Genomic DNA, 16,348 nt, shown 5'->3' with positions numbered 1-16,348 from the left:
CCCCATGATTCACGAGAACACAATACAGAACCGAGAACTTGAACCTGAGACTGTATGTGCCTCGTGGGTAGAGGCTGAGTTTAAGTTTTGGATGCCACCCTATACCTAATGCAGGCATCGAAACAGCTGTCACGTGACTAACGAAATACCAAGTTCAGGTATTATTCCAGCACTCTTACCATTATGATAAAAAGCAATTTCTACCTCCTCACAATTACATATGGTTTCTATTTTAGAACTTTTGTTCATTTTTTTAAGGAGGGAGGAGGAAGTCAGTGTTTCCTTTTTTAGATTTTTTTTAATGTTTTAGGGACAGACCAACAACAACAAACCATATACCTCTAGCCTGCCCTTACAGAACCCACTGAATCTCAGTGCACCTGTGAACTAAGCTGCAGTAATTCCCTGCTGCCCACTGTTCCAGGGTGGCACTTATGAGACACGAAGTGGATATTTCACTCGTTACTGGAGTACCTGAATGGCAGGATGACAAAATGGGAAGTTTTATCCCTAGCTGTGCAGTCCCAAGTTTGAATGCTAGCTTCTCTATCAACTGGCTGTTTGACCTACGGCAAGTAACTCAACCTCTCTGGGGCCATTTCTGTATTTTTAAAGTGATGTGGTGACAACTGCTCTGTAGATCTGTGTGTGGACAAAAGGGTAATATGCATATGAGCCAGTATGGGCCAAGCACACACGTGACCCACTGCAAATGTTAGCTATAATCACCAAGTCACGAGAATTCCAAAAAGGGCCAGCGTCACAGGTTGCTGGTCAAGAAGAAAGTGCTGAAGGACAGAAAACAGTGATTTCTAGATTCTTGGCAATTTGATGAGCAGGAGTGACTCTGCATTATTTCAATACTATCACTCTCATTGGCTAAATAAGGGATGCTTGACCTGTCATTTAACTAGTATAAAAATTCTTGTCATTTAACTAGTATAAGAATTCTTAGAATTTAGAAGTAAAACTGTTAAAATATAACATCAGCGATCTACTTGGACTTCGTGAAGCTATACAAATGAGACCTTCTGTACCATGTCTTAAAGACCAACCTGCAAACTAAACTGCAAGTGCTGGTGAAGGCGGGGGGGGGGGGGGGCACAGAGTAATCCAAAGCCTTTACTACCTGCTCATGCTTTAAAAAAAAAAAAAATCTAGTTTGCTGAAAGACAACACACGGCTGATATATCTGACCCACTGTGAAAGCATACTGTCTAAAAACTTTACAAGACAAACATAATTTCCAAGCCCTTAAATCTTCTCATGGCCCACACAGAGTGCTGAAGGGTAGACTAGCATAATGTAATACCCTTTAACAATTTACTTGGTAGATTTTAAAGGAAACAAGCAATTCAATATGTCCTTTATAATGGATGGATTTATAGCTAATAGTTTCATGATCAGCTGCCATCACTTGAGTTCCAGGAAGTTTGAAGCTTAAATGTTTCATAAACTCTGGTGGCACAGTATCTGTGTGTGCCTTAAAGATAAACACAAGTAATGGAAGCTGGAAAAGGTGATATGGAGCAGAGAGTATAACCCTTTCCTCTGATACCACTCTAGCTCACCTGCAGTCACTTGGCACAGCATCCCAAAGATCAACTTTTAGAAGGTAAATCTGAATGTCAGTCCTATTTTAAAACCCTTCAATAGCTTTCCAATGCTATTAAAAAAAAAAAAAAAAAAGATCCAGTCTTTTCTAGGACCCTTATGGCTCTATTTGTTCATCTCTCTCACCTGACCTCTTTCCACATTCCCGTTGCTCACTAGGATCCAAAAATACTGCCTTTCTTTCTGTTCCTCAAACAAGCTGTGCTTGTTTTCACCTTAGAGCCTTGGCACTTGCTTCTTCCTCTGATCCCAGGTCATTACATGTTCATTCCTACCGCAACTCATCTCCCAGAGAGGCCTTTCCTAATCACGCCACCTACGATAGCCACCTTAGCTCTCATTGCTAACTCACCCCTTCATTTCCTTCGTGGCGTGTTCCTCTGTCTAATACTGCCCGTTTGTTCCATATGGACTCACCTGTCCTCTCAATCATCCCCTCACCTCCCCGGGGACTCGCATTTCTAAGAACAAAGGGATATATGAGTAGGTAGTCAAAAAATATCTGCTGAATAAATGGAATATTATAGAAATTAAAAATGCTTTTGAAGAGTCCTGGCCGTGTGGCTCAGTTGGTTGGAACACTGTCCCATACACGAAAGGTTGCGGGTTGATTCCAGGTCAGGGCACATACCGAGGTTGCGGGTTTGACCCCCAGTCGGAGATGTACGAAGGCAACTAACCAATGTTTCTCTTTCACATCGATGTTTCTTTCTCTCTCAATAAAATCAATGAAAACATCCTCAGGTGAGTATTTTTAAAAATGCTTTTGAAGAAGCTTTGAAAGCACAGAAAAAATTACCACAATACCACTCTAGATATATACCACAATATATCTAAGTGGGGGGGCAAAATTTATCAACTAATATAACCCCAAGTTAATTTGTTGGGAGTAGCAGGGCAAAGACACAGGAAAGAAAAAAATAAAATAACTTATTAGAATTTTCAAGTGTCAGGGTGGTATTATGGGTAATTTTTATTGCCTCTTCAATTTCTTCCACAGTTTCACATTTTCAAAATTAAAGGCATGACTTTAATCAGAAAAAGCTACTTTTTAAAAAATGACTGCACTGAAAGAATGCTCAGATTCAGCAGTTCCTGTGGATAAGGCAGACCTACTGTCGTGGAACACTTTATTCGAGTCACAAATAGCTCTCTGCAAATGTGTGAAAACCTTCAAAGAAACCAGAAAAAAAGAGATAACAGGATGTGGAATGGACCTGCAGACTGAAGAGATGCCTCAGAACTGGCCTGACTCCTTGACCTGGGCTACATCCCTAGTCTCACCAAGCTAGAGAAAGAATGGAATATAGCATATTCTAGAAATCCAGTAACAAGCCAAGATCCTGTAGGGTCTACACAAAGGTTAACTATACAGAGTTGTTTTAGATACATTGTTGAACTCTATCTCATGTCTCTCTAACACAGATTCTCTATCCCCCAATTTTCAGAAGTTTTCACTTACATAAGAAAAGACACACATTTATACTTCATGAGAACCCCCCCTAAAAAAACCACCAAAACCCTGAGCCCTCTGAACTAGGTCATCTTTTCAGAGAAGACAGACTCAGACCATAGTCTAATTTGAAATGCTAGTCCTGTCTGCAAACCCCAGCAAGAGCTGCAGTTAATAATTAAGAGCAGAATCAGGTTTGTTCTTCAACATCTTTTCTCTCAGCCAAGTCCAGGATGCTTCAAAATGAACATTTCCTAACTTTCCTGCACTTGAGATATAGATCCAGTACAGAGAATGTGATTTTTAAAATATATATATAATATATATATATATATATCTTTATTGACTTCAGAGAGAGGAAGGGAGAAGGAGAGAAAGTCATTGATCAGCTGCCTCCCACCCCCACCGGAGATCAAGCCCACAACCCAGGCATGTGCCCTGACCTGGAATCGAACCAAGATCTCCTGGATCATAGGTCGATGCTCAACTGCTGAGCCACGCTGGCCAGGCAAAAGAATATGATTTTTAAAAACACCACTATCTGTCTAACCCTGAACACAGGATTCTCACATCCTTCGGAGGAAGGTTTCAGTCACCCATCACTCAACAAAGCAAGCTTTGTAAGTTTCAATGGGACTCACTACTGAGCCTGTTCCTGGGTAGATGATGAGGAGACCTCTGCTCTTGTCTTCTTGAGGGAAAGATTTCAATCAAGAGACAAAGTGTACAAAAGCAAGCAAGAATTTATTGGCCACAGCAAAAATATACTTAGGACAGTGAGACAAGGAAGGGCACAGAAGAAGCAACAGGAGAGCCTAGGCTGGGCTGCTTTGGCTCACGGGGAAGTCAGAGAAAAGGGGGCCTTGGAGACAGGTTCAGGGGGTTAGCCCAGGGCAACCTGCCTCTGCCCATTGCTCCCCTGGTTGCAAGTCTCATAGGGTCCCTTAGAGGTTAGGGGATATGTGCCTGTTGGGGAAGGAGAGGGGGAAGGGACTGGCATGGGCTGGGCCATTTACTATTAAGTGTCCTTGGTTTAGGGACGATAGGATTTATTAGGTGGCTGCAAACTGCTGTTTAACTGTCTCAGTTTCCCTATTCCACTTGTTCTGGAATTTTCCTAGCTTTTACTATGCTATAGTAAGTCCACATGTGTGCGTGCATTCACACACAGAGGAGCTAATATTCCTTATGACAGATGTAGGACCCAGCTTCTGTCAATCTAAGAGAACTCTCCCTTCTATTTACTCATGCAATGAGCTGAAGAAAACGTGAGCCAAAGATTTGGGGGTGAGTCTTCAAGTAAGGTATTTGGTAAGTCTCAGCCTGCACCGCTCCAGGCAGACTGGGCAGATCCAATGTGTGAGAGCTAACATAAGGCTAATCGCAGATTCACAGTGAAGGGAAGCAGAGTTTGCCACCCCAAAATATGCCTCTTTGGGATATTATTTTAGGTTGGTTAATTTTAAGAACAGCAGACATGGGAGAAGCTCTGAAAAACAAGAAGTTACCCTTTGTAAAGTACATTTACATTTGTAAGGGAAATCTCCATTTGTGAGGGTGTTTCCCTCACTGTACCAGGCAGTGGAGAAGGCTTGGATTGAAATCTGCATAGCAATCTTACCTTGTTTACTGTATTTTTCCTGGTAACCTCCCATAAGTGACTCTCCACCCATAACATCTTTAAGTATTTTTTAAATTGAGTTTTAGAGAAAGGGGGAGAGAGAGAAACATTGATATATGAAAGAGAAACATCAATCGGTTGCCTCCTGCATGGATTGAACCCACAACCTGCATATGTGCCCTGACCTGGAATCACACCAGGCACCTTTTGGTGTTCAGGGTGGCATTCCAACCAACTAAGCTACACTGACCAGGGTCACCCACAACATCTTTCTTTAATCTTTAATTGAAGGTGGTATTTAGGCTTCTGCCATTTTGGACTGTTACTCAATTTTCCTGGGTGTCCCCCATGTATACAGGAGGTATACATGTTATTAAACTTTTGTTTTTCTCCTGCTACTCTGCTTTATGTCAATTTGATTACTTGACCAACCACCAGAAGAGGAAAATTTTTCCTCCCCAAAAGTTGGGAAGCCAGGCAGGAAGTAAGCATTCCCACCTTGTCAGCTTCCCTGAACTCTATCTTTGGGGCTCAGTGGAAGTTAGACATGGTGAGCTACTTTTAGATTGGCAGGAGAAAATATTGATGAAACTAGTTTCTTGAGCAAGCACAACTCTGGTAAAGATTGAGTTTGAATGTTCTTGTTTTCTGTTGATCCTGTTCCTCCCAGATATGGTAAAAACAGGACCCTTCATGGTTGTAGTTTTCTGCCAGCCAGAGGATGCACACCCATCTGGCAGGCAGAGGAATAGGCTGTGGATCTGTAGAGAATTTTTAAAAAATAAAGGTACCCTACTTTGTTCAAAGGGGCGGGGGGGGGGGGGGGACACATGGTTCCCTGTATTTTGGAACAAATGTTTCTAACTCTGGTGACATAAGGTATGTAACCAATAAGGGCTACAGGAACTATAAAGGAGACAGTAAGACCAACACCCAGCAGACATATGGCTTAGAACTGGCAGAACACCAAGTCGATCCAACATGGCAACTAATTTCACCTTATAATGACCTCCTAGCCTCATTATACTCCCATTGTAATAAATTAGCACACACCCCACACCACCATGATCAGCTGGCACCATGGGCACCATGATCGGGAATGGAAATATATATGTTACCTTTGTAGTTAATTAGTAAATAACAGAAAAGAAACAAAGAAAAGGCCAGACATTATAAGCATGGCCATCTGGGCAGCTTCACCAGGAAGCTGCAACTTTGCACTTTCAGGAACCACTGGTCCATTCCCTCCAGATCACTAGGGGAAGGGGAAGATGGACACATGCGCAGTCAAGTTGGGGTGATGTAGGGAAAATACTTGCCTGTCAATCTAACCTGGGAACAAAGATAATTGGCCAGAGGGGGTGGAACCAATGCAAGTGTGTGAAATCATAGGTTAAAATTCCCAAAGGAATTCTCTTTTGTTCCTCTGGCTTTGCTCCTGCTTCCTTGCACTTGCCCCTGTTCCTGCCGTAACGGTGTGGTCCAAAAAGCTGCATGGCCCAAGGCCATGTGGAACCCCTGACACACAACGGACTACAGCTGGGAGCACAAACTAAGCTAGCCTGATGCTGGACTGGACTGTGCAAACATGAAATGGAAACTTCAGGAACAGCTTTAATCCTAGCCCTGCTGAAGACACAGCTGGACTTCTTCCTTGGTGGGATGGAGGGAGAGGGGACCTTGAAAACAGAGATTTAGTTCCACAGAAATAAAGCTTTTTACAATACCTCATTGTCCTGCATGAGTCTTAGAAAATTCCTTTTCTCATGACATTGCAAGAAGCCTACTTCCACTGGCAACCGGTTGGGACACAGAGGGCTTCCCACCAATAACATAAGGACACAAAATGGCCAACAGGGCCCTTTCAAGTCATCTCAACCCTTTCCTGGAATATTCTTCCCCCTTATTGAATGCCCTACCCCTCAATTAAATGAGCCTCAATAATGGAAGTAAATACTTTATCTTATAATTTGAAAAAAATTGGGGGGTAAGCTAAAATTCTCAAAAATATGGAAACTAATCTAAATGCTTTTCAGGTTAATGTGATTTGGAAAAAATATTCAGAATTAAAAATTGTTGGTTTAATTAAAGCAGACATATTTAGAGTTAGCATTAATATAATACTCTTATTCTACCTAGGCTTATAAATTTGTCAGCAAAAATAATAACTTAGAATGATAGCTGACTTGGTCTCACATTTCATAAAGTTTTTGTGAGTAACCTAAAATAATTTTTCAGAACAAGTACAATAGATGTAGGTGGAATAAATAGTTTTAAAGTGAACTTTTCAGCAATATTTGTTTTATGGTATGTCTACTTCAATAGTTTCCCCAAATATTTTGGCAACTTGAAACCTTAGAGTTTTACTAAGTTGGATTAAATGATGGAAATTATTAACTACCTAGATCATTTCCAAAAAAGATTAAATACTGAAGTAGTTATTGTTAAATAAGTCTAAGTTTATTTACTTTAGCCCTTATTACAGAGATTAATTCAGGTTTGCTAGTAAATACATCTTATGTCAAACTGAAAGATTGTACTATTAAAAAGGGCATCTTTCTTGAAGTCATAAAATATATTTGCCAGTAAAAGAGCCTATGTTTCTAGTTTATGAAATGTATTCATAAATTTGCCAACCTAAAGAATCCTAATTGTTTACTTTTTTTCATTAGAAATCAAGGTTTTTAAGGGTTAAAAATCCCTACATATGTAATTGAAACTACTGGAATAAGGGAAACAACTTTGAATGGAAGTAGAATGTGTTTTCAGTAAAACAAAGAAAAAAAACTTTGGGGGTGGGAGTATGAGATATGGAGATGCATTTTTGGAAAAGGACATGAAAGTAATATTGTTTAAACTAGAACTTAAGGTTATAAAGGGCAAAACTCAGAATATACAAAAGTTGAAGAGAAAGAGAAAGCTTTACCTTGTGTAATTAAACCGACCACAGTTGAATTGTTGTTATAAGGGTTTTTAAAGTAAGCTTTAATATCAGTGCTATCCTTGTGTAAAAGCTAAAATTTAATTTTCTTTTATCTGCTAAAAGAACGAAATTTTGTTGGACAGTCTCCTCCTTATTAGAGATTGTAAAAGGTTTTCCTTTTAAGTAATCTGTCAAGAAAGCAAATATCCTGTTTTAACAAATTAATTTTCTGTTTTATGGGGGGTTTTTTAAGAAAGAAACTTTGCCAAAGTGTGGTGTTTTTGGGTTTTTTTTGGTATTGATTTTGAGAGAGAGAGAGAGGGAAAGAGAGAGAGAGAAACATCAATTGGCTGTGTCCTGCACACCGCCTACCAGGGATCAAGCCCATAACCCAGGCATGTGCCCTGACTGGGAATCAAACCAGCACTGGACGGTGCCCAACCAACTGAGCAATACCAGCCAGGGCTTTTTGTTTTCTTAATCACATTCTTGACTATTTAAGAAAACTGAAACTTCTCAATAGTAAGCGTTAGGTTTTGCTAACAATTATGTAACCTGTTATTTGTCTTTGAAATCCTTTATTGTAGCTTTAAATAATTAAGCATTGTTTCCTTATGACGTATGATCCTATTTAATCAAGTGTTTTAAAAACTTTTGATATTTTTTTGACAACTTCCCAAAATTCAAATTTTTAAATAGTCTTTTTCCTAAACTAAAAATTACTTGGAGATTTTCTAAAAGGGCCCTTGAGTCATTTCAAAGGATCTTTCTCTCCTTATAAAGGGGAATATTAAACTAATTTGGCTTATTTGGTATGTTGAATTGCATGGGAACCAAGGTCAAATACGTGATGATAAACTCCTAGGGTATATGTACGGGTAAAAAAAGTCTGTGGGAAACCCAAGACATCCTCTTGGTTCTTTTAGGCTTTCAGGCAAACCCCCATTTTCAGTTTTTTTCATTCCTTCATCCACCATAGGGCAATTAAGCTGGACTTCATTCCACTGCCACTCAGTACAGGTTATCAATATGTTCTGTTGTATGTATGTCTTCCAGATGGGCTGAAGCCTTCCCCTGCTGCAAGGCTGATGCCCTCACAGTGGCGAAGAAGCTGTTAGAGAACTGAGTCTGTCTCTCTCAAATATGACACTCCAGTCAAAGCCGTGGTAATAAAACCAGTGTTTCCAACTGTATCCTATTGCAAGGAAAACAGATTTTTATTGAACTAAGAGTTTCCAAATTCTGGAGGGATCAGGAAGGGAGAAAACATAGATGTTTTAATTCTGTTCACAAAGGTATAATTTACCAAATCTATCTAAGTCATAGGTAGTCTAAGAGAAACAATATTCTTTATATTTGGAAAACAAAAGACTTAAAAAATCAGCAACATTTCAAACAAAAAGTCATAAAAATTATAATCACCCTTATCAGTTTATTCATTCCCATGTAAATAAGACCTGTTCTGCTTGAATCCAGTTTTTCCATTAGTTCTCTCCACCTTGACTGATGATTAAGACTGATAATGATAATTCCAAGAAGTCTGCAAGTCCTTCATCAAGGCCCAGTGTAGTGCGTGCCTTGAACACTAGAAACTGTGGAAGGTATAACCCAAGGTCTCCCATTTGGGGTAGACTCAGATATGACCAGACAGCTTTATGGAACTAAAAGAGACTTTGGGAGCCAATAAAAATTTGCCTCTTGAAAATACTGGCTTGATACCTTGCTTACAGGGTTCCCAGCAGCCTAACAGGTGAGTAAAGGTCACTTCCTAGCAGGTACAGGATCCTCAAGATATTTGGGGCCTTAAAAAAGAGAGGACTATACCCAAATCTATAGATGCTATAAGTGAAGCCTAATGGGAAGTCCTTAGCTTGGCTTTTCTGGCCTTGAGAGGTTATTAAAAGTTCAACCTAAAGATTCTTTATGAAAAATTCCGGCAAAGAAGATTTAAAAGAGCCTATATGGTTAATTACTATTCTTGTTGAACTTACACAAATAATTAGGCCAGATTTATTGAAACTAGACTTACTTTGCAAATAAAACAGTCTTAATTTGGCTATCTTTGGAAAAAATGAGTGTTTTAGAGGGAAGTAGTTTGTTTCAGTAATATACCTTTGTGGATATAAAATTCTAGTACTAGTCATTGTCTTGTAAGATTTTGCTCCTATCTGTAAACTGGATGGGATCCCAAATTACTCCAGTTTCCTCAAATATTTGGCTGAACTCTCCAAACTAATGTTTCAAATTTTCTCCCATCCTTTGACTTGGAACTAAAACTGCCCTTTTTCCTAAAGCCCTGCAGACTACAACTAGCCGACTTGATATAAATGTAAGAGAAACCATCGAAAATTGCAACAATAGCTCATGTTTAGACAATCTCCAGGCCTGACATAAGCCACTAAGAAAGTTTTCCAGAACACCTGATGACATCAGAGACATTTCAACCTGCAAAGGATGCTCTGAGCCTGACATCTAGAAATCTTCTTCAATGGCTGTCCCCTTGGCTCAGAACCTGATCTATAATTTGCTCCAATCATTAACCTTTGTTTTTCTTTTGTTTCCATAGAGATGCCTCATTAATTACCTGATTGCTTGTTCAATATAGGTCTAATGTTGGGAGCCCACCTGCAAGACCACATCCTGAAATGAGACATACCTGCCTAACTGAACTGACCTATTCTCAAGACTGGGGCTAGTTTAATAGGATATGGAGCCCGGCCGGTGTGGCTCAGCGGTTGAACATCGACCTAGGATCCAGGCGATCAGGGTTCGATTCCTGGTCAGGGCACATGCCCGGTTGCGGGCTCAATCAGTGACTCTCTCATCATTGATGTTTCTGTCTCTCTCTCTCTCCCTCTCCTTTCCTCTCTCTGAAATCAATAAAGATATATTAAAAAAAAAAAAATAGGATATGGAACAATCTATCAACATTGCTTCTGGAATGTGAAATTTCTTACTTGAAGTTTCAAAGATGGGAATAAAGGGAAGCAGAGCTTGCCACTCCAAAATATGCCTCTTTGGGATAGGGATTATTTTAGGCTGGTTAATTTTAAGAAACAGCAGACAGGGGAGAGGCGCTGAAAACCAAGTCACCCTTTGTAAAGAATATTTACATTTGTAAGGGAAATCTCCATTTATGAGGGTGTTTCCCTCATTTTACCAGGCCTGCCTTCACTGTCAATGGAAAAGGCAAAAACTTATGTCTGCATAACAATTTTACCCTTGCTTATTAAGCTTTTACTGGTAGCCTCCCATAACTGACTCTCCACCTCGATCAACTTTTGTCTTTAGCTGAAGATGGTATTTAAGGAGATGGCTTCTGCCATTTTGTCAAGTTACTCAGTTTTCCTGGGTCTTCCAAATGTATACAGGATGTAAACATACATGTCATTAAACTTTTGTTTCTCTCCTGCTAATCTGCTTCATGTCAATTTTATTATTAGACCAGCCAGAAGGTGTTAAAGAGAAAGCCACAGGCCCAAAATGGCATCACTGGTGCTAAAAGCCCATGATACCAAACCTAGATTTAATACCTGATCTAATTACATTTCAGCCTCTCCAGAAACAATCTTAATCAACCAGTCTAGACTTTTCTGGTCAACGCCAGTAAGGAAAGCTGTCACCTGGGCCTCTAAATCCTCGAGAGAAAGGAGAAGCATCTCAATTACAAAAGCAGTGACAGAGATGTACAGTACAGCACAGGCAATACAGTCAATAACATTGTGATAACTGTGTGTAGTGTTAGATGGGTACTAGATTTATGGGGGTGATGGGTTCATAAGGTATACAAATGTCTAATCACTATGTTGCACACCTGAAACTAATATAATATGGTATGTCAACCGTAATTGGAAAATAAATTTATTTTTTAAAAAGTATTCTCTTTTAAATAAAGACCAATATAGGAATAAAAATGAGAAAAAATGAGCATGATAAAAACCCTTCCCATTCTCCCCATCCCCATCCCCTTTCAAAGGAAAGATGAAATCATTTTTCTTTTGTTAATGGCTCCCTTGCCCAACCCTTCTCCCTATAAAGTCTTCCATTTTGTAAACCCCTGAGTTCCCTTCAGGTAGCTCGATGGGATGTTGCTCCCTTCATGAATACTTACTAAGCCAATTAGATGTTCAAATTTACTCAGTTGAATTTTTTTTTAACGAAGGGTAGAGGAAAACTTTTCCTCCCCAAAAATAGTAAGTACAAACTTTTACCATAAATTCGAGCTAATTAAGCAGAATGAATTTGATCACTGAAGGCTGTTTGACTCCCCTGGGGAAGATATAGTTAGAATTCCTGATCCATGCCTTCAACAGACTTGAACTCCTTTTATGCATCAGTTACTTTGCCAAATCCCCTCTCCTCTAGGTCCCTCAGTGGGAACTGGAACATGGTGAAAGTAGAAGGGACAAGGGGCACAGGGTCATCTTAAATACTGCTATAGCCCCTAGCACCTAGAACACTTTCTGACACATACCAGGTATTCAGTAAATAGCTATTGGATGAATCAGACAGAATTTGCTGTGTTGTAACTGTACGTGACTGTAGCAACAGAACCAACAAGTTATGTGCAGAAGAAAGAGACAAAGTCCGCCAGGGCAGATGAAGGAAGGAAGATTTCCCAGAAGCAAAGAGTAATAGCCTTTCCCCGGAGGAGCAGCTTTTCAGCAGGCAGAGGCTGCGAGCAGAGCCATGTGGACAGGAGGCGTGTGCCCTAATCGTGCCCTGATCGAAGCTGGAGCAGATGGCCTGAGCTACTTTCCAATTCAAATTCCTACCAAGGTTTTATTTCCTGGGGTTTTGTTGGGCTTCATCAACTCCTTCAAATCTTCAACTATAAAGGGGGTACATACACAGGGGTTGTTGTGCTTCTTTTAGCTAAAAGAAAACAGCAGGTAACAAAAAATAAATACTGTGGAATGTTTTGTTTGCTAGGCAGTAAGACTCTTAGACCTCCTGAGAAAAATAATCCAAGAACAGCCCCCAAATCCACTAGAAACAAGCCACTTTAAAAACAAATTGCTATCCTTTGTTTTTCTTCTTCTCTGGGTTCATGCAAAAACTACTTGATTCCCAACATGAAAAAAGAAAACAGTAATCTAAACATTTTGGTCACTTCTTACTCCAGGGAGAAACTGGGGGTGGGGGTGGGGGTGGGGGGGAGGTGAAGGTATTTGAATATTTGAAAGAGTGAAAACTAAAATTCAGAACAAAGGAAAGTTAAAATGAAAAGAGAGAGAGAGAATAAGGGAAAAGAGCGAGTGGAAATTTTTCAAAACCTCTAAGATGAACAGAACTATGCCCCTTCCCATCACATTCTCTTTAAAAATGTAAAGAGCCCTGGCTGGTGTGGCTCAGTTGGTTGAGTGCTGTCCCATGCACCAAACATGCCCAGGTTGTGGGCTTGATGGGGGGGGGGCAGCCCATGGATGTTTCAATCTCTCTCCCTCTCCATTCGTCTCTCTAAAATCAATATAAACATTTTTAAAATAAATAAATAAAAATGGAAAGGGCAAATAATCCAGTCCCAGGATGGACGGTGTGAAGCCCTTCATGCCAGAAGGAAACAAGTCACAAAGCCAGGTGCAGAGAATGCTAAGAAATGGGCTCAGTCCCACTCTCTCATTCCCTCCCCTCACCATGCTCGCCTCCATCTCCCTACCAGGGACAAGCTGACCTCATCACAGAACCCTTAGCATGACAGCCAGCCTTCCCTCCCACACTGCTCTGCCCCAAAACGGAAAGAACCATTCTAAACACTGAAAGAATAACATGCACTTAAATGCGGTATTAAAATTAAAATCGACCTCATTTAAGTAACTATACCTCCCAGAGAAAATTCAAGGTGCAACCTGGGACAACAGAACTTCTCCTTCCAAGGGATGGACATGGGGAACGAGTCTTCTTGAAAAATCAAAGTAAAAACTTGCTTTTACTACCCGCTTAAGAGATAACAAAACTCTGCCTTTGAGACACTTAATTCCTAACATTTGAGCTTGTTTTCCAGCACAGTCCTCCATTCACCTCTTCAAACTAGTGTGTGCTCCTGTAATGAAGATCCCTGCATAATAACCACCTTGGACACAGAGCAGAAGCGATTGCGAAGCACCCCGCTTGCAATAACGAGCTTCCATAAAGGAGTTGCTAATTATAAGCACCTACATCCCAGGAGGGTTAGGTACCTCGCAGCAGCACCACAGCTACCTCTCGCCTTTTAATGCCAGTTAATGAACTGGTGTAGCGGTGGGGTGGGAAGAGAGCAGAAGGGCCGTCCTGAAAGCCTGAGAGATCAGGCGATCTTCGTCCCCAAATTCTTCATGCCAGCCAAGGGAGGCAATCCCAAAAAGCCAGTTCTATGCAAGCTGGATTCAGTCTGTCATTTATCAGATCGAGTCTCCTACTAGTCTCCAAACGGCCGGGCCCAGGCTTGGAGAGGGGGGAGATCATGGTGAAAATTCACCTTGGAAGACGGCAACGAACTGACAGGCCTTTCACAGCCACCCCGGGCTCTGCCCCGGGGCCCGCGGCGACCCCAGCGGCCGGAGCCGCGCGCAGCCCCGAGCCCCGCGGCGCCACAGGTTCCCGGCGCGCGCCCGGGCGCACTCCCACAGGTGGGCGGCGCTCGGCTGCGGGGCCTGCGGGAGGAGGGGGCTCGGGGCCACCCGAGGCGCCGGAGCGGGGGGGGGGGTTGCCTTAAGGAAACAGGGGAGCTGGGCGTTGTCGGCTGCCAGGTTCTCGCTCCCTCACCGTGGCGGTTACCGGCTTTTCCCCGACGCGGGAGGAGCCCCGGCGGGGAGAGGAGCCGCGCGCACCTCCCACCCTCCTCCCAGCGAGCGTCGGCCTGCTCCCCGGGCGCACGGCCGCGGGCCACCGGCCGCATGCGCCCCGGCACGTAGGAGCCCGCACAGCCACACGCGGGCGGGGGCAAGCGCCCGGGGCCGAGGAGACCCGGCCCCTCTCCCGCCGGCCGTCCGCCCGGCCGAACCCGACCCCACTCCGGTTCACCCCCACCCCCCCCCGCCCTCACCCGTGTTGGCTTTGATGTTCTCCCGCAGGAAGTGGCCGCTGGAGAGATGCTGGAGGCCAAAGTTCTGGGCGATCCTCTGGCACACGGTGCCCTTGCCCGACCCGGGCGGGCCGAGGATGACCGCGCGCAGGAGTTTGGAAGCCATTGCCTTCGCGAGGAGCGGGGCGGCCACGCCGGCGGGCGGACGGCGGCCTCGGAGGAGCCCCGGGAACTTTGTTTCTTCTGCCCCCGCTCCGGCCACCCTCCGCTCGCCCCGGGAGAGCCGGCCGTCCCTGCAGGGGAACCGGAGAGTTTTGAGACAGCCCCTCCCCTCGGCCCCGCGGCGGGGCGGCTGGAGGCGGGGTGAGGCGCCGCGCTCACCTCCCCGCCCCCCTCGCCCCCACGCCGCGGGCTGCGACCGGGCCCGCGCCCCCGCCCCCCGCAGGGTCGGCCTTCGGGGCTCAGAGGCCCGCCCGGCCAGTCCCCCCTCGATCCCGCCTCCGTCGGTCCCGCTCCCTACGCTGCGTCCGAGGGACGGGCGAGGCGGCGAGTACCCCCGAGCCAGCGGCACGCGGAGGGGAAGCCCGGTCCGCGGTGACTCCAAGCGCACGCCCCCCCCGCGGCGCCCCACGCAGCGGGCGGCCTACGGGCTGAGCCCCTGCCGGGTCCGCGCACGTGGGCAGCGTTTAGCCCGCGCCCCGGCCCCTCCCCGCGGCTGTCACATCCCCGGAGTCGCAGCGGCCCCGCCGCCCGCGCGCCGCCCGGCGCCCACCTCCGCCGAGGGTTTGACAGATGCGCTCCCCGCCGCCAGGAGCCGGAGCCCCGCGCCCCTCCACCCAGAGCGGTCACCCAAACGCGCGCCTCGGCGGGGACGCGGAGCTCGGACGGGCTTCCAGCCCGGATCCCGCTGGGCGGTGCCGCCTCCGCCCGCCCCCGCGCCCGCTCCCGCGCCCCGACCGGCCGCCCGCGCGGGCCTCGCGCCTTACGTAAGCCGGGGGACCCGCTCCGCGCCCCTGCCCGCGGCTCCGCCACCCCGCCTTCCCTGGCCCACGTGCTCCCCGAGACCCAGTAGGGGCTGTGGGGGCGAAGGGAGGTGGGGAAGACACAGGGGACAGAAAGCGTTTTTTTGTGGTCGCCTTGGAACCTGACCGACTGTTCAGGGGAAAGAAAAACAACTTGTTGAGCGCCTACTGTGCGTCAAGTTGGCGGCTAGATTTCCCGAGGGTATTCACGGGTGTGCAGGGGGGGCTTGGGAGTCTGGCCGTTCATTTCATTCATTGATCCATTCATTCAACAAACGTTTATTGAGTGCCTACTGTGTGCTTGACATATAGCTGTAAACCAGACATGGAATCTTGCTCTCGTGGAAGCCACGTTCCAGCGGGCGTTTTGAACCCTCGCCTGCCTGATCCCAAAAGCCTAGGCCCCTTGGGGCAGAAGGAAGGAGGGGTGAAAACTCGCCTGCACTCAGGACCTGATAGCCAGCTGATTCCAGGGCTTCAGGGCCCAGCTGTTGACACCACACTTACAACTAATCAAATCCGATTGGCTGCTATCTCCCCCCTCCCCTCCTCTCCCCCTCTCCCCTGCCCTCCCCTCCCCTGCATATCCAAATTCATAATCTTAAATCAGTTCCCACCCCACACAGCCTTCATTTCCCCCTGGGACTTGTGTGATAACTGCCCACCCATTATCCTCTGGCTTCTGTCAGTCCATCCTCACAGCTGCCAGAGA

General features: G+C 44.8%; 1 protein-coding gene across 2 annotated transcripts in view; it reads right to left on the bottom strand.

Moving 5' to 3' along the window:
* AK4 (adenylate kinase 4) overlaps positions 1–15,540 on the bottom strand; it is a 64,229-nt gene extending 48,689 nt beyond the window's left edge. Inside the window, exons 1-2 of one of the 2 annotated variants that reach the window (XM_081143713.1) lie at positions 15,387–15,540; positions 14,636–14,907 (exon numbers count right to left, since the gene is read on the bottom strand). In XM_081143713.1, the coding sequence (XP_080999839.1) occupies positions 14,636–14,780 (145 nt within the window). In that variant the 5' untranslated portion in view covers positions 14,781–14,907; positions 15,387–15,540. Of the gene's footprint in view, positions 1–14,635; positions 14,908–15,134; positions 15,315–15,386 lie in introns of those variants that run through there. The other variant, XM_081143714.1, reaches the window with a different exon arrangement.
* Between the last annotated feature and the right edge of the window lie 808 nt (positions 15,541–16,348).

This window comes from Miniopterus schreibersii (assembly GCF_964146895.1).
Source record: "Miniopterus schreibersii genome assembly, chromosome: 8".
Classification (NCBI taxonomy): Eukaryota; Metazoa; Chordata; class Mammalia; order Chiroptera; family Miniopteridae; genus Miniopterus; species Miniopterus schreibersii.
This window is presented reverse-complemented; position numbering and strand designations above follow the sequence as displayed.